At 34.2% G+C, this 19356-nt stretch overlaps 1 protein-coding gene across 1 annotated transcript; it reads right to left on the minus strand.

Annotated features, from left to right (window-relative positions):
* Positions 1-514: 514 nt before the first annotated feature.
* LOC139040840 (olfactory receptor 5D13-like) lies at positions 515-18301 on the minus strand. The gene is made up of 2 exons (XM_070488576.1): positions 18151-18301; positions 515-12512 (listed from the first exon to the last, which is right to left on the minus strand). The coding sequence occupies exons 1-2, from the start codon at positions 18299-18301 to the stop codon at positions 11455-11457; spliced, it is 1209 nt and encodes a 402-aa protein (XP_070344677.1). The 3' UTR covers positions 515-11454.
* Between the last annotated feature and the right edge of the window lie 1055 nt (positions 18302-19356).

The raw sequence follows: 19356 nt of genomic DNA on the forward strand, positions 1-19356 counted from the left end.
GCCTAGGGTAGAGCGACTTCAGATGACCTCCTGATGTTTGAAAATAAATAATTGTACTTTTAAGCTATTGGTTGCTTGCTGTTTTTTTTTATCAGAGTTATTGTGGCAACAGCTAACAATTATACTGATAAACACACATATGGGCACTTCATTTATGACAAGATTGTATTACAGAGTAACAAGGAGAGAATGGATTTTTTTCAGTAAACAGCATGTGGCAATGATATATCCATCTGCTTAAAAACGAAGTAGTACCATGAATGGTGGTGATTGACCATAGCTCTGCTATGCTGTGTTTGGTTAAGTTTGGCTCAATTCCCTTGTTTTCTCATTCCAGGACCAGGCTGAAGGAACATGCACTATTTTGTGGTATGCTCTTCTCAAAGTTGAATGCATAAGCTCAAGGAGGAAAGATTCAAACCATGTAGGGGCATTTAAAGCTTCTTCCATTATGGAACTTATGACACATTCACTTTCCATTGTCCCAAGCAAGCCACATTAGAATTGTTCTCTCTTTGCCTACAGAAAAGCATGACGAAGACGAAGAAAGAACAAACAATGTTGAACAAGTAAAACAATCTACTATATACCCAAACCTCATACCACCACAAAAGTGAATTTCAGGAGACTCCTAGAGCAATATGAAGAACAACAAATATCCTTGAATATGATATAGACAAATGTCTCCTACACCTCAAGGGTAGATAAATATAATCTTCAACAATTAGAAAAACATTACAAAGTAATACATTTGACTAAGTTAAAATTAAAACTTGCTCTTTATTTGAGGACGTTAGCTGAGTGAAAAGTAAAGCCAAAATGCAAAAATACTTTCAAGGTACTTAATGGCCAAGATTATTTTCATAATATGAAATAAATTTTTGAATAAATAATAACAATGGCATAATAATTTAAATGAAAACTGGTAACCGCCCTAAGAAGTCACTGTGAAAAGAAAAAAAATCCACAAATATGTTAAAATGTGCCTTACTTCAATGATCATAAATATTCAAATTAAAACCACACATGAAATATTCTAAATCAAATAAATGGGTAAAAATCATAACATCTAATAATACTAAACACTGCCAAGGAAGTGAATTATAACTTTAGAACTTTCAAACATTCCTTTTAGGAGTCTAAATTGATAAAATCATATTGAATAATTAAGATCTAAATAAATACATAATACTTCTGGGTATAAATCTCATTCTAAAGAGTAATTATGTGCAGTGTAGTGGTATACATGCCCCCAAATTGAAACACCCCAAATGGAATAAAGAAAAATCAGAAATATTTATAATATAAAATATATAATAGAAGCAAAATTGAATAAACTATAAATACATGCAACATGATTTATAAAACATAACATTCATTCATAAAAGTCAGATACACAAGATACAGAACGCATGATTTCCTTTACATAAAGTTTGCAAAGAAGGAATATTAATTTGTAGTTTTGAGAGGCGTAGGTAGATATCAAATCTATATAGAAAAGCCACTGCATCATTTGGATAAAATCCATCCCTTTGACTTGCTGAGAGAGGGAGGAAAGGGCCAATAATTGACTCTGGGGTACTCGTGTTCTATGTATTGATCTACTTGAGAGTTACATGGATGTTTGTTTGAAAAATATGTTTCAGAAGGTTTAAATCTAAAATGATGAAGCCAGAGAATTAAGCAGATCCTACATTTTGCAAAGAGTTAGATTAAAATAATAAATGTAATAAAAACTATTGTACAATTCTAAGCTGATAAGTAAAATAAATGGTTTTATATTTTTAAAAAATCACTACAGATTATCTGAGATTCCTGCCTTATATAAGGTTAAGAAATGTGGGAAGTATATTAATTTGGTATTAACTACTAAAAACTCCCTTAATGACAATGATAACTCAGAAAACATGAACACATATTTCCATTTTGGGGACAGAAACAATACAACAGACTGACAGAACCTTGAGAGAGTCTACAGAATAGTAAATCAAAATAAATAATGCCTTCTCCTTTTCTTGTTTAAGCAACTGAGTAGTTGTGGATGTCATGTACTGATACAAAGAAAATTATAGGTGGGAAGAGTTTACTGTTGAGAATGGATGATTGAAAATTATATTTTATTAATATCAGTCTTTTTATCTCTGAGAAATGGATATGTCTTCTTAGAAATAAGTTAAACTTTTCCTTATTATTCAGTATTATTTTCAAAACGTTCTAATGAATAAAATATTACATTGATACTCAAAAATAAGTGGTACATATGGACAGTAGTTAATATTTTCAGAATGTGCTCAAAGTCAGATAATATTTCTCATAATGCAAACTCCCAGGTCCTCACTTCACTTGGAATGCAGTAAAGTAGTAAGAGGAACAAAAAGTTCTGTTTTATAGAACTTTCTGGGTCAAAAGAATTGGTTATGAGAACCTGAGTGCAGATCCAGTAAAGGCAGTTATTGTCTGTGTTTTTGCAGCACTTTTATAAAGCACAACTTAAACTATAGCATAAGTAATGAGTCTCTAAATATATATCCCTTCTTTGTCATTCTGACTCTCATAATGTCTAACCGGAAGATTTTGAAATACGTTTTCTTTTCTGAAACCAGCTGAGATTAAGTGTGTTAGAATGGATTATTTCTACATTAATTCAGAGTGTCCTGACCACCAAAAACACGGAAAGTGCAATATTTAATTGATTTAAAACATAATCGTATACTTACTTAAAATAAAGCATCAAAAATATATATGAAAAATTGTTGGATGTAAGTACAACATAAATAAATATATTCACGTGAGTTATATTGAATGAGAAAGCAGTTTGGAGTTGATTAAACTCCTGGCCATCACTCTCACATTTTCATTTCTAAGGCTGTAGATAAGGGGGTCCAGCATGGGGATGATGAGTGTAAAAAACACAATGCCCACTTTGACCAGGAGCCAGGAGCTTTTGGCGTTGGGCACACAGTAGAGAAGAAGGATGATCTCATGGACAATGATGATGGAAGCCCGCTGGGAAGCACAGGTGGAGAAGGGTTTTTGGAGTCCACCAGTAGAAGGCATCTGGATGATTGTGACAATCATGACAAGATAGGAGAAGAAGATAATCAGGTGGCTACAAGCCTCACTGAATATAGAAATAACTAAACATGTCGTCTGACTAAAGTAGGGGTCATAACAGGATAAAGAGAGGATGGCAGAATACTCACAGCTGAAGTGACTTATGGTATTAGAACCACAAAGGATAATTCCAAAAGAGAATATGTGATTATCATGGAATATATTCCACCACATGTGTAGGTCCCAGCTACCTAGAGAGTACAGAGTTTCTAAGACACAGTGACTGTGTAGAGAAGAGGATTAGTAACATTCACAAACTGGTCATAGGTCATCACTGCCAACATGAACATTTCTGTAATCACAGATGTGCAGCCAATGAAAAGTTGCACTATGCATCCTTTGAAGGAGATAGTTCTGTCTTCCACGACCAAGATTTCTAGCAGTTTGAGTATGAATACACTGGAATAACAAATTCCCTCAAAAGATAAATGGCTAAGAAAAAAGTACGAGTGTGTGGAGTTAGGGATTGATCCTTATGAACACAATTATGCCCAGGTTCCCCACCAGAGTGACTGTGTAGATGGTCAAGAACACTAGGAAGAGGGGTGATCAAAGGTGTAGGTATTCTGAGAAGCACAGGAGGACGAAAATGGCCACAGAGATCTGATTTCCCTCATCTAGTACCATGGCTCCGATTTAAAAAAAAAGGAAAAAGGAAAGGGAAAAAAAAAAAAAACCTGATCAGCTTAACTTGAGAAGGTAGGGTAAGAGGAACTCAGCAAAGTTCCACGTAAACTGTTGAATGCAATGCAGTCACTGTGCATTTGTGAGTGTTCTGCTCTACTTTGGAGTCTTGCTTGAAAACTTAGTTTTTGATTATGGACAGTTAGCTTTGTCCTTCAGTACTTTAGTTTCCTCATCTGGAAAACAAGAAAAAACTAGTACTCATCAATAGTATTATTTTATAAGCGATCTATAAATGTGTGTGCTATTTAGAGCATTGAATATCCTATGATAAAATATAACTATACGAGAACAAAGTAAACATGGAGTGAAATCAGAAAAATGTCAAATAGATCATAGTAGTCATATGATCATGGCAGAAGTGGCCTTGGGAAATGAAACACTTTTACATTAAAAAAATAGTAAATTTCTTTGGGGAAAAATGTATCATCAGACATTCACAATTCTGTATTGATAGATTGAATGTTTGTGTATTCCAGGTATATCCCATTATCAAGGACTCATAGAATATCTACTTGAAATGATCTTTAATTAGTCTGGACAAAAGTTCCACTGATAATTAAGTTTTCTCAATTACATACCCACTGTATGTTCACTAAAGGCTCAAAATGCTCAATGATTTAAAACTGTCTTCTGAGGAAGAGTTTTAGAGATCTTCTTGAAAGTTTCACATTGAATATCTTTTGTTGGTTATGCAGTCTGTTTATATTGCATACTGTATTAAAAAGAAAAAAATATGCTTATTTGTTAGCGATTATAAAACAAACAAGTAGTACTAAAAAAATATCTCTTACAACAATACACAAAAATCTTTTTTGAAGTGACAAACTTAGGTGTGGTGGCCAATGAGGAATGAAAAAATGTGTAAGCTTCAAAAATATAAATATTTCACTTTTGTAAACCAAAAAGAATTTAAATATTAGGAATTTCACATGATTAAACCTAAGAAACCCTGAGTCTGGAAATGAATGTGGAGCTGTAACAAGTATAACAGTGCTGTCTTAAACCCATCTATGAAGTGGCACCGATTTTGGCTTTGTTTGCAACAAGCAACAGCCTGTAATCAAATCTACCACTAACCCCAGGCAAAAACCATCAGCTGTGCAACCACATTTTCCATTACATGGAAGAGTGGGTTGACCTTTTGTGAACTGCATGTATTTAGTCACATGTGTAGATAAAAAAGGCTTCTCTATTTTGGTAACTTAGATTGCTTTCATTGGATCACATCTCTGCAAGTTAAAAATTTTGAGCTACAATCTGCTACCAGAAAGTAGGAAAGAAAGAAAACTAGATGAATGCATTCTATCAGCAAAGATTCTAGAACTTAGATTGGAAAGAATCCCTGGAATTGTTAGATCATGTTAGAAACTAAGATCTTCTTGAAAGATTCTAAACCAAGATTAAGACAAGACTTGGCACAGTTAAAAAGCATATCATTCCTGAATATTCTCATTCACCTTGTGTTCAGTCTTCATTAGCAATACTTCTGCTGCTCCTCCTTACATTAAGGCTCCATCCTTTGCAGCTAATGATCCCTTTTCAAACTGTAAGTGAAACTTAGCAAAGCAGAGACCATCATAGTCAATTCTATGTTGAAAATTTCTGTTAACCAGTATTCTTCTTAATGTATTTTCTGGTGCTTTCCAGATCCAAATGGGTCTAAATCTATCTCTGGAGTTCACAGAAATTAAATCTAACACCCTTTTATGTTATAGACATTCAAATATTTGAAGATACTTAAAATTAATCTCTTGCTCTTTCTTTCTAGGTAAATATTTTTACTGTTGGTTTCATGTATGTGTGTGTTTTCCATTTTCTTCCTCACACTGGTTTCTAAATATTCCAGAGGATCTACTCAATGTTTTGGGTATAGCGCTGACCCTTCTGAGCTGATACTGAAACTAGAACTAAACATATCTTCTCAGGAATTTCCTTTCAGGCCAAGCAACATGGAACTCAGCAATCTGCTGTTATTCACTACCTTTCTAATATTAATGTCTAACTGAGCATTTGCAGTCAAATATTTGAACAGTGTTAGGTCAATTTACTGCCTCGCCAAACTTTGTCTATGATTTACCAGTAACAAATCCCATGCATATGCAATTGAAGTTTTCAGACAAAGTTGAGGATTGTGCATTTATTATTAAATCTCATGCATTGTTTCATTCTTTTATTCTCCTCTTGCTCCTTGCATGATCTTCCATTCTAGGCAGCTTGACTGCTGACCACGTTGTTTCTTGTTTTTACTCAGGCCGCTCTGTCTACCTCAATTGCCTTTGCCATTTCTTCAGCTTCCTTCAGTATTACCAATTATCATTGCCCATTCCATTCTCCTTGCTATTTGGGCTATTTGTTAAATTTTTGTTAAATGTTCTTTTACCTCCACTTTTAAACACTATGCAGGTTCTGTTCAACATGTTGTACTCAACACCAACTTTAAGTCGAATAATCACAAGGAGTCTTAACAATCCGGAAGAGTTAAAGATCACTGATAATGAATGTAACACTTCCTCACCCATCTCACAATCATTTGAGAGCCAGGCTCACGTTGTTTATTTATTAGTTTACAAGTAAAACAGGTACTAAAAATGAATTAATAAGATAATAATTGTTAAGATAATGTTATGGCGATAATTTTATCAAAGTAGTTAGAGTATTGTGTTTAACTAACTTAGCTTGGTACCTGAGGGTATAATTGAGTTTGAATGAATAAACTACTTCTTTGTTAACAGCACAGAAAAAAGAAAATAAGCATCCCATTTATTTTTTCTTATCTGAAACTTTCTTATAAAATTCTAATATCAACCATTTTTTTCTCCTCATTCAGAGATGAGATTTGAATGGATGGAGAAAAAGCGCCATCACATCATGCCATTTTGTAAAGAACATGGACTTTGGAAGCAGATCCCATTAGTTCAGATTCACCCTCTGTCATTCATTACTTATGTAGTTTTAACAAGTTGTTTAATTTTATGAGCCTCAATTTTATCATCTACAAAATGTGGATAACAAAACCATGCTAGATCATTTAATATTTAGAGTGAACATCTTAAATGAGGTTTGACTTTAAAATATCTGAGAATAAATCCCACACTTAGCTAAAGCCTCCACAAATATCAGGTCCCTTCCATCTTGATTCTTTAATGCTGTTGATCTCCAAGAAAACAGCATCAGTTCCAAGTCTTGAAAAAGTTTGCAGAGCAAATTTGGGAAGCTATTTTTAAAAGACTCTCATATCCTGGACTCCTTCTAATTTCAGATATTTCACTCAATCTGGGACTCACAATTGTATCCATTTTTAATCCACTTATATATAATCTTCATTTTTCCCTTGCTTTCCTAATCCCATCTTGTCCTCCCTGACTTTCTTTGTGCCAGCTTATGTCTTTGACTGTGGAAAAGGCAATCTTGGAAAAATGAAAAAAAGAGAAATAGTCAAAATGTCCTTCCTCTTCATTTCCACTGTTACCAACTATCCACTCATCTGGATATAAGATTCCCAACTATGCTGCTAAACTACTGTCCAATCTGTAAGATTAAGTTCTGTTTACTCTCACTCAGCCTGGAATGCAATAGGGTAGGGGTTTGTGAAGATATTTTATACTAAACAAATCAAATTGAAAATCTTCAGCCTGGATTTCTATAGTATCTCCAGGAATATATATATATAATCACATCCCTTTGTCACTACCATACTGCTTCATTCACAACAGTATTTAAAAACTTTATTGTACAAAAACAAGCCATTTGTATCTTCTAATCTTCCACTGTCTATGCCTCTGAAATGGCACTTCTACACTTGTCCTTTTACACTGTGCCATCATTCATGAGTTACTACGTAACTCTCCCAAGAAAACATCGCTGGGTAATCTACATGTCTTTTCTCTTACTCTATTATTTTCCCACTCATATCATCACAACGTTTGTACAATGGCTCACATATTTTGCTATTTTTATGGGTATGTGTTTGTGTGCATGTGGGTGTGTGTGTATGTCTGTGTGTTAGCCTTTTCCCTGAAGAATATAATTTCTTTAGAATAAGACTTATTAACATTTCTTCCATGACACTGAATGTGCTTAAAATAGACATATTTCGAGTTCAGGACAATGGTCCTGGGAACAATGAATGTAGAATTTAGCCTGTTGATTATAACCATGAACTAAGTAGATATTGCTCTTAGCTCATGTAGGTTTCTCTTGTCAAAAATTTGCTAGATTCCTGTATCCCTCACTTCAGAATGAAAAGAGGATCCCAGGTAGAATCAACTCACCAAAAGTCAGATATTCCTGATGTATCTGTTTTTTTTCTTGAAGGCTTCCTTGCTAGTGTTAATAAACTGAATAAAATATTGACTCAAAATTGATTTTTTCTAGATTTTCCCAATCGTTTAGTTAGACAGTTGATGGTTCTTGCAAAACATTACTTAATAAAGATACCAAGAAACATAATTTTTGCAACTGTCAAGAAATTTTGGAGGAAGCATAGACATGTCCTTGAGGAATAGACAGACCTGGATCCTATACTCCATGATCAGGGTGTTTGTTTTATGTCTAAGTACCTGACCTTGGGGACATAGGCCTTGGAGAATCCTGACAGAGTCTTTTGTCATGAACTACAAACAAAATAATTAGAAGAAACTTCCTCTTCTGCAACTTAGAATATAATTTCTTCTCAATCATTAACATGTGGATCTTTATGTCTTAAAAATAATTTACCTTTGTATAGAGGCGATACTTCTTAAAATCATGAAAAAATGACAGTCACATCTACTCCAATGACTCCAACTTCATTATAGTTGATATGATATGCTCTTTAATCTCTTTATTTTGCTTAAGTTTTGGCACATGTATTTTTATGGAAACACATTTAACATTATTGTACATATTTTTACATTCAACCATTTAGGCTTATTGTTTGTTATAGCCTGAATATGCATTTCTTCAGCTGGGAGTTGGGAGAGGGGCTATATGCTATTTACCCCCATCTTGTCTATAGATCTAGCTGTATTCTTCAGTTCAGCCATAGAGACCATAGTCCTGATGTTTTAAATCCATCTATGTGATTCTTGTACCTATTCCTCTAGGACACAAATTAGTTAGGAAAGAAAATAGTCCTAATTATTGACCTGTCTTGACACAGGACTTCAAGGAAAAACAGCCACATTCATACATACTACATCCAAAATTTCAAAAGAAGAGCATCATATAAATTCATTAGTAGGAAAAATAGTAAACTAAAACCAACATTTACTAGAACCATTAGTGAACTAACACATTATGTAACATACATTTAGCTGTAGACTTAAAATGTCTACTTTTAGGCTGAAAGCATAACCTAAGAGTTTTTGAAAAGAATTTTGCATTACATTTGTGTAAATCAACTTCTCATTCAAGAGTGTTTACAAAAATAAAAGAACATCCTGTTCTAAAAGGATTTTGCAACTGTTTACTATTTTTTTGTTTTTGTTTTGCTGAGCAAGATTCACCCTGAGCTAACATCCGTGACAACCTTCCTCTATTTTATATATGGGTCACCTTCACAGCATGGCTGACGAATAGCATAGGTCCATGCCCCGGATCCGTCTGTGAACCCAGGCAGCCAAAATGGAGCACACCGAAATTAACCACTACATTGTGGGGCCAGCTTCATGCTTTTGTTTTACTTTCCATTACAAGACAGAAAACCGGAGTACCCAATTACAAGTTATAACTTCAAATTACAAGTATACAATTACAAGTATAACTTCAAAATCAATATTTAAGAATAATATATTCTAATATTTACCCTATAAACCTTACTGAATATACCAAATATTCCATGATGCATGCTCAAACCTCCTAAATACTTTTTGCTTTTTTAAAGATATTTACTAAATTATGCACACTCATACAAACACACAGATACACACACACACACACACAGGTTTTCATAGTACCTGATATGAACATTTACTTACATCCCCTGGTTGAAAAAGAATTAAAAATTACAGTAAATTCTTTGTTACCATTGCAATTCACTGAGTATCGAGAATGTTGCAGTATATCCGTAAAGAGTAAGTTACATAAGACACATGATTTGATGTAAAGCATTCTGGAAAAGAGCATTCAATTTCTATATGAATATAAAACTCTAAATCATGGAGAGAAACAAGTAACATTTAATGGGTTGAATTAGAACCACAACACATGGATATCACTCTATTCTCTGCTTGTAAAGCTTAATCATGATTAGCAAGACACAAGTAGAAAAGGCAAGTTCTTATATTTGATCTAAACCAGTCATTTGCTTAAAGCAACCCAATGACCTATCAATTATTAGAAAGCTTTGGTAAAATATGTCCAAGTCATGAGTTATGTGTTATCTGCCATAGAGTTATCTGGCCTTATCGAGAAAGAATGTGTTCCTTGAGATAAATGTTTTAATCAGTCTTTGCTAGAGTTTGAACCAAACTCTACACTTCTCCATATAACCCTGACCATTGACTTGTAACTTTACAGTTCTCCAAGAGGTAGGTAACATTCTCACACTTTGACTTCGGGCCTAGCCATGTGTTTTCCTTTGATTCATAAAATAATAGCAGGTGAGACTCAAACAGGAGCTTGAAATATGTTCTTTTGTTGGGCATACATTACTGTGATTCAGCATTCAACACAGACCAGTAGCTAAATGGTCCAATAAAGATGGTATACAAGCAGGCCTGTAGATTGAAGGTTAGTTCATCTGGTGAGCTCAGTGTTGACACTAAAGTGACCCAGTTGGTATCAGCAGAGCGACCTCTGTCAAGTCACTGATTCAAAAGGATTGTTATTGCTGCATCCCAATGGAGTTCAAGACTGTTTGGTTTTTGTAAGTAAATCACTGGTCCCTGAATAAGATTGATGCATTTTATTATCAATATCCTGGTTGCTGTATTGTACTGTCATCAGGGAAACTGGGTAAAGCACATCAAGATCTCTCTATATTATTTATTGTAACAAATAAATTAAAATTACCTCAATAAAATTTCAATAAACAAATCAATCAATCAATGAAATATACAACCACCTTGACATAAATGGAAAAACTAGAGTGATGGGCCATATTTCCAACACATGTACCATTTTCTTGTGCTAGTGCATGGAAATAAAATATTATATATTTGATTATACTACCAATTATAATTTACATCATATTTGGAACTTTTTATAGGGTAATATATTCCTTATTTATTTATGCTTGTCTGTGACTCTTCCAGTGCTAAGATGTTTCTTACGGAACTAAATATAATTTTTTTAGATATTTAGGGTTTTACATTGAACAGCTCTTAATGTACCACTTTTATATTAAGAAGTATACTTCCTCATTGTAGCCAATAATCCCTCATATCTTCTCAAAAATCCCAAATGACTTAAATTGAACTGAAATCTGTCCTGAGCAATCATACTGTGATACACACCATACAGAACCCTTTATATTCCAATTTTTGAATCAAAGACTTAGTTTAAGTAGTCTATGGTTTTATACCTAGTATTATTTGTAATGTTATTTTACTAAACATTAGAACAAATAGATATTGGACCGTCAACTACAAGGTTATCGTAGATTTGTGTACTGCTTTGCTATAGAACAACTCTATCCACTACTTTCAAAAGAAACAAAGAACATTTCTATTTTTATAATTCATCACACAACAATTTAGTATTGACTAACTTGTGGGCTATATCTTTCACATCTTTGTTCCTGAGGCTGTAGATCAGGGGATTCAGCATTGGGATGACCACTGTGTAAAAGACAGAGGCTACTTTGACCATGAGCCATGAACTTCTGGAGTTAGGAACACAGTAGAGAAAAAGGATGCTCCCATGGAAAATGGTAATGGTGGTCAGGTGGGAGGCACATGTGGAGAAGGCTTTTTGGCGTCCCTCAGTTGAAGGCATCTTCATGACAGTGATAAAAATGAAAACATATGAAGTAAGGATGATTATTAAGCTGCTTATTTCATTGAATGTGGCAGAGACTATCATGATCTTCTGGTTAATGTATGGATCTGAGCAGGAGACAGCAACTATGGCAGCATGCTCACAGCCAAAGTTATTTATGAAGTTATTACCACAAAAGGATAAGGTCAACAAAAAGCATGTGAATATTAAAGAACAGGCTATACCCCAAGAGTAGGATGCAGACACCAACAAAAAACAAAGCTTCTGAGACATTACAACTGTGTAGAGAAGAGGGTTACAAACTGCCACAAATCGGTCATATGCCATTGCTGCCAACATGAATGTTTCTGTCACCACAAAAATACATCCAAAGAAGAATTGCATGATGCATCCTGTGAAGGAGATGGTTCTGTCTTCCACAACCAAGTTTTCTAATAGTTTGGGTGTGACTATGGTAGAGTAACAGAAATCAACAAAGGATAAGTGGCTGAGGAAAAAGTACATGGGGGTGTGGAGTTTGGGATTGATCTTGATAATCACAATCATGCCTAGGTTTCCCAGCACAGTGACTGTGTAGATGGTCAGGAATACCAGAAACAGAGGCAACTGGAGTTTTGGGTATTCTGAGAAGCCCAAAAGAACAAAGGTGACTCCACCACTCTGATTTTCTTGGTTCCTGTGGATAAAAGATGAAAGTTGACCCAGAGAAGTAAGAACCAAAATTTGAAATTGGTAAGAGAATAGAAGAGAATAGAAGAAAAGAGAAAAGAAGAATAGAAGAAGTTGAGAGGCTCAATGGATCTCTATTAAGGGTGATGCTAAAAATGCTACATTCCACTGTTACATTATTTCAAAAGGTCGTCTTTTCTTATGTGATTATTACACAGTGAATAAGGATTTTGTGTGAGTGGAATAATCAAAAACAAAGTTAAGACAGGAAGAATAAAAATGAGAGTAGATCCCAATATATTTCAAATAACAATACTTTTTCATCATAGGCAGCTGACATAATGAGAAGGGGCAATCTAACGTGGTTCAATCTCGGCTTAGTAAAAATAGTTGTATTGGAGGAAATGTATATTATGAGTTTCTACAATTTCTTCCCTGCCTCACCTCTTAAGCTGTGAGATAATTAACTTACATCTCTTAAAAATTTTTTAAAATGGTAACATTCTTACAAAATGATCAATTTAATACTTTCTTACTTGTACTACGTTCTTTTCAGTGCCCTTCTGACTCTTAGTAACACAATGGTCTCAATACATTCTGGTCCTGTGCTGTAGAAGTATTCTAATCTTTTCACTCATGTTGAACTAATTTTTAAAATAGTTAAATGTTATTATTGATGGCGTATTGCATTATTCTTCAGGAGGTGTTCACAACAAAATATGTGCTGTGTCTTCAGTGATAATAGTTGAAACAATATTGAACAAAAAGATCTTCATTTTCCAATGTGGTAAATTTTGTAAGTTGGGTAAGTGACAAATAATAGAACTATGAAAATACTGGATGATGCATGTAAGTTTCAAGTTGCAGGAAAAATTAAGTTTAAATCTTTTCCAAGGACCAGTGTCAGGATACAGACCCACCTCAAATAGTGCACCATAATATTTCTTGAATATTACCTGATGCCAGTAGGTATTTATTCAACAGTAAAATGAGCATGGTAATAATACAAAATCTAAGTTACTAGAAAGGAAATAGGTATTTTGATAATGAAATTAAAAGCTGTAAGATGTGATGTGATGCACAGCAGATATCCAGCTTTCTTATTTATTGGATTTATGCGTAGTTGATATGATTTCAAAAACCTTACTTGGTTGTGAAAATCAGGCCCAAGCATGGACACCTGTCAACAGGTGGGGTCATTTGGGAATACAATGTAGAAATTCTTTCCTAGAGAATCCACACAACACAAACAATGTAGGATTTCTTTGGGCACTTCATCTAAGATGCATAATAAGTATTCCCCATTCTCCTACAGATTTTTTCATTACACTATAGTTTTCTCTGATTCCCACATGCTTTGGCCCATAGGAAAGTTATTTTCCAAAAATCACTCCCATGGCAGATCCTTCCTCTGTAAAAATGCTTAATATAAATCTAGCCACTGGAAAGATAGATTATGGACATATTTCCCTATCACATTCCTTCAATTTAAAATGTTCTATGCAACATTGCCAGAACAATTTTCCATGATTAATTTAGCTGAGAACCAATGAATTTTAAGATGCCAAATACTTTTTATTAATTAATACATGAAATTTACATTGTTCATCCTTGCTTTTCCAAAAATTCTTGTATCTATAAATTCAACCTCATTAACATTTAACACATTCTTTTTTAGTCATGGCGGATTTGGCAAGTTCAGCTACATAGCACATGCTCATTTGTTTATAGTTTATTGTCCCATTTTATTCTCACACTTATAATGTTTTATTTTATAACCTACTATTATAAACATTCTCATTGTTTCTTCTGTTTTGTACACATACATACTTAATATTTATAACTCACAATTCCATATGCTGTATCTTGTCATTTCCAAACATGGTTATTGTCACTTTTTTCCTTAGAGATCATAAGAAGCGTGAATACAAGGCCCATTTTTTTTTTATTATTGTCTATTTTCCAAAATGTTTATTTCATTGCAGGCTACATTGTGGCCCCCCAATGAGAAAACCAGGATGAATATCATTTGAAAGAAAAAAGGAATCAGAATATAACACCATAAGCCCTCTCCTAGTCAAACTAAGTGGATTTGTGGACACTGTTCCAAACATGTATTTATCTACTGCAATGATTCCTGGGAGCCTCTATATCCCTTCTAAAGTAAATAAAAGAAGACTAAATCAACTCACCTAAATACAGAAGCACTTGAGTGAGTCATTTACTGAAGAATTCTCTGCTAATGTTAAGGAAATCCAGGACTGTTCCTGCTTGGTATTTGATTAATAGAAACAGATCTGAAAACAGTAGTAGGAGTCCCAAGAATATTTCATTAAATGTTTCCTATAAGTTACGTTTTTTCCAACATATTAGGAAAACTCAGAGATATCAGATATAAGATCACATCTGAAAACTAAATTCTAGCAGCAAACTGTGTTGCAAATATATAAATCAAGACCTTAGGGATGTAAAGACTAGAGAATATCATTGAAGGATTGTGTTGAAGACTGCAATTCTAGTAATTAGACATAACATTGTCCGGTGTGACATCTTCGGTGTATATTATTTTCCCAAAGTTCTCCTGGGGCATTTGTATTATCAAGTTTGCTCAATTAATCTTAAGAAAAATAAACAAGATTTTATATATCTTAACTTTACATGGATGTAGAAAACAGAAATGGGCAAGGGAAAAAGTGTCTATAAAACAATAGCTAGAGAGAGCAATTATTAATTCATGTTTAATTTATTTTTCTATTATGAAGGTATTTTTATCTTCCCGTGTTTCTAAATATAGAGCTGCCTACACAATAAGCCACATTGTTTATTTTTTCTTTGTTAATTAGTAATATATTGTAAAAGTGATTTTCTATTCACACTATTCATTTCTATTGATTTTATTAATAGAAAACAATTTGCATTGGCCTTTTAAATGTAAGTAGAGTGCTCTCAGATGTTCATATTTACTATTGAACCTTGAAAAAAATTTTGGATCATATGTTTTCTAAAAATATCAGTTTATGAAAAAGATGATCACTAATTTTGGTAACACTTTCCACAGTGCTTTTAAAGACAAATCAAATTTACCAGTGACTTGATGAAGTAGATGATTATTTCTCACTAAAGCAAGACCAAAAATGCATTCCTGAACATTCATGGCTCTGCTCCTTATAATATTATAGGGGCTCAGGTTTCTCCCTATCTGTGGCTCACCATCATTATGGTGCTTCTGAGGTTATGGTTCTCTTTTGTAAATGAAGAAGAGGCAATCATAGAACAACCCTGTAAATACTTCTTTAGAAAAGCTTGATGTCATTGAAGCTGACCTCATACAGCACAGAGGAAAATCAAGGACAAGCGACACTCAGCAGTCTCAGAAACACTACACCTGAGGAACTGCATCTATAAATATTTATCTATGTTCATCAGAGATATTGGCCTATGCTTTTATTGTGGTATCTTTGTATAGCTTTGGTATCAGTGTAATGTTGGGCTCAGAAAATTAGTTTGGAAGTTTTCCCTCTACTTTTTGGAAGACTTTAAGAAGGACTGATATCAATGATTCCTTAAATGTTTGGTAGAATCCTCAACAAAAGACTAGCAAACTGAATCCAATAGCATACTGAAAGGATTATATAACATGATCTGGTGAGATTGTTCCAGGAAGTTAAGTCTGGTTCAACATAAACAACCAATCAGTGCACTGTAACATTAAGAGAACAGAGGAATAAAACCACGTGATCACCTCAATTGACACAGGGAAAGCATTAGACATATTCAAGCACTCTCTCACGATAAAAGCGCTCAGAAAACTATGACTAGTAGGGAACTTTATCAAGCTAATAAAGCCTATTACGAAACTAATAAAAGCTGTTCATGAAATTCCACCAGTAGCATAAGAAATGGTTAAAGACTGAAAGCTTTCTACTAAGATGAGGAAGAAGACAAGGATGCAACTTTCACCACTCCTGGCCTTTTTGTACTGGAAGTTCTAGCCAGTGTACTTAGGCTAAAAATAGAAACGAAAGGCATCCAAGTTTGAAACAAGTTAAACTATGTCTATTCATAGGATACATCTATATCTATATATATATATATTTATATCTCCCAAAGAATTAATGACAACAAAAAACTAATAGAACCAATAAACAAATTCAGCAAAGTTACATGGTACAAAATAAGCGGGAAAAAATCAGTTGTGCTTCTATAAGGCAGAGATGAGCAATCTTCACAGAAATTAAGAAAATAATTCCACTTAAGTAGCACCTAACAGAATGAAATACCTAGAAAACTTAACAAGGAGGTGAAAGACTTGTACACTGAAAACTAAAAACCACTACTGAAACAAATGAAAGAACAGCTAAATAAATGAAAAGGTATTGTGTGTTCATAGTGAAGGAAACCAGATTATATTATCCTAAAATATGCCTTTTACATAAACATTATTTTGAGTTGAAGGCAAGTAGGAGGCAGCAAATGCAGGAAAAGCTCTCTCTAGTCTCCCTTTTTCTCCTAAAAGGCAAGATATTAATTCTTCTTTTACTGGAGACAGACTCTTACCAGCTCAAAGGCACCAAAGACATTTGTAAACAAACCTTACTCAATCGCTTTCCATCCATTTACTTACCTTCCAAGATTTTGCTGCCTTACAAAGCCAAAAACAGCTTTCCTTTGTCTTGTCATTTCTCTCTAAATTTATTGTTCCTTCTTGAAGATGCTACCTAAGCCACAGTTCTAATGTGTCCCTTTGAGTTTCTCTATGTTGAGTTTTCTCCTATGTGATGTGCATTGTATGCATTAATTAACTGTTTTTCTCGTTAACATGTCTTTTTGTTAAAAAGCTCAAACTGAAAAATTAAAATGGGTAGAGGTAAAGTTTCCGTCCTCTACAATAGCTTGGAAGACTTAATATTGTTAAACTGGAAATACTACCACAATTTGTGGTATGCAATCCTTATCAAAATTCCCAAGGGAATTTTGTGGAAATAGAAACTGATCCGCAAATTCATAAGGAAATCTAAGGGACTGAATAGCTAAAGCAAACTTGAAAGACAACAAATTTGGGGGATTCACAATTCCTGATTTTACAACTTAACCACAAAACTACAGCATAGTACGAGGAAAAGGATAAATATTCAAAGTACAGGAATAGGATTGAGAATCCAGAAATAAACCCACATATCTATGGAACATTGATTTTCAACAGGCTTCCTAGGACATTCAATGGGGAAAGAATAGTTTCTTTAATAAGCGGTGCCAAGACAACTGGAAATTCACATGTAAGATAATGAGGTTGGGGTCCAGCCCAGTGGCGCAGCAGTTAAGTTTGCATGTTCAGCATTGGCAACCCAGAGTTCACTGGTTCGGATCTCAGGTGTGGACCTACATGCTGCTTATCAAACCATGCTATGGCAGGTGTCCCACGTATAAAACAGAAGAAGACGGGAATGGATTTTGTAGCTCAGGGCCAATCTTTCTCAGCAAAAAGAGGAGGATTGGTGGCAGATGTTAGCTCAGGGTTAATCTTCCTCAAAAAAAAAATAATAATAATGAGGTTGTACACCTACATACCACACAGAACAATTGACTCAAAATTGAATGGACCAGAAATTTTCACATATTGAAGTATATGAGGTAGTTATTCTCATTTAAAACTGATTCAGCTTGAAGTATAGAAGCTTGACTTATGACCTATCAAATACACATTGTACATCTGCTTTAATAATGAAAGTAGAAGAATGCACTCTTTGAAGATAAGAATACATGCTTCCCCTCCTACAACACCAGTATGGGTAACACCTGTATCAGTACTACTCAGGATATATTCCTTTTCCTGTACATCAAGGTCATGTTGTCCTGCTAATTTGCAACTGAATACCTCCTTGAAACTTTGATGAATATGTATCCTGGGCATGTTTAATGTGTGTTCTTAGTTCTAAAAAGGTATAAAACTGTACTGAAAACAATGCTTCTCTGGAATACTTTCTTCCTGTGTGGAAACTGCCTTCCCAGGTTATAATCATCAGCTTGGCTCAAAGAAAATCTCAAGTTATCTCTTCTATCTTTAGAATGGTAATTGCTAAACTGCATTGACGGAACAAATCCCTACATGCAAGAGCAAAAACTATAAAACACTTAGAAGAAAAACAGGGGTACATTTTCATGGCCTTGGATTTGGTAATGGATTCCTAGATATGAGAACAAAAGTATAAGCCACAAAAGGAAAAAATAGATAAATTGGACTCCTTGAAATTTAAAATATTTACACATCACAAAACATTATCAAGCGGCCTGCTCAGTGGCACAGCAGTTAATAAGTTCAACGCTCTGCTTTGGTGGCCTGGGGTTAGCTACTTCAAATCCTGGGTAGGGGCCTACACACCACTTATTAAGTCATGCTGTGGCAGTGTCCCACATATAAATTATAAAAAGATGGGCATGGATATTAGCTCAGGGATAATCTCCTTCTTCAGATAAATTATTAATAAGGTGAATAAAAAGCCTACAAAATAAGAGAAAAGCTTTACAAATCAAATATCTGATAGCAGTCTAGTATCCAGAATTTCTATAGCACTCTTACAACTCAGTAACAAAAAGTCAAATAAGATATATAACAAGGTTTACAAATGTCAAAATAGCACATGAAAAGATGCTCAAGATCTTTAGATTTTAGGAAAATGCAAATCAATATTATAATGAGATGGCACTTCACATCCACTGGGATGACTAAAAAACAAACATATATTAGCAAGTGTTGGCAAGGATTTGGAGCAACTTGAACTGTCATACAATGTTCATGGGAATCCAAAACGGCTCAGACACTGTGGAATTCAGTCTGCTGGTTCCTCACATAGACAAACATAGAATTACTATTAAATCCAATGCATAGTAAAAATTTTTGCCTTGGACAAAGAGAAGTTGGCCTTTGCCCTCAATTTCTGGGAGGAAATCTATCTCTTACCTAATAGT

This window comes from Equus asinus, chromosome 17 (assembly GCF_041296235.1).
Source record: "Equus asinus isolate D_3611 breed Donkey chromosome 17, EquAss-T2T_v2, whole genome shotgun sequence".
NCBI lineage: Eukaryota > Metazoa > Chordata > Mammalia > Perissodactyla > Equidae > Equus > Equus asinus.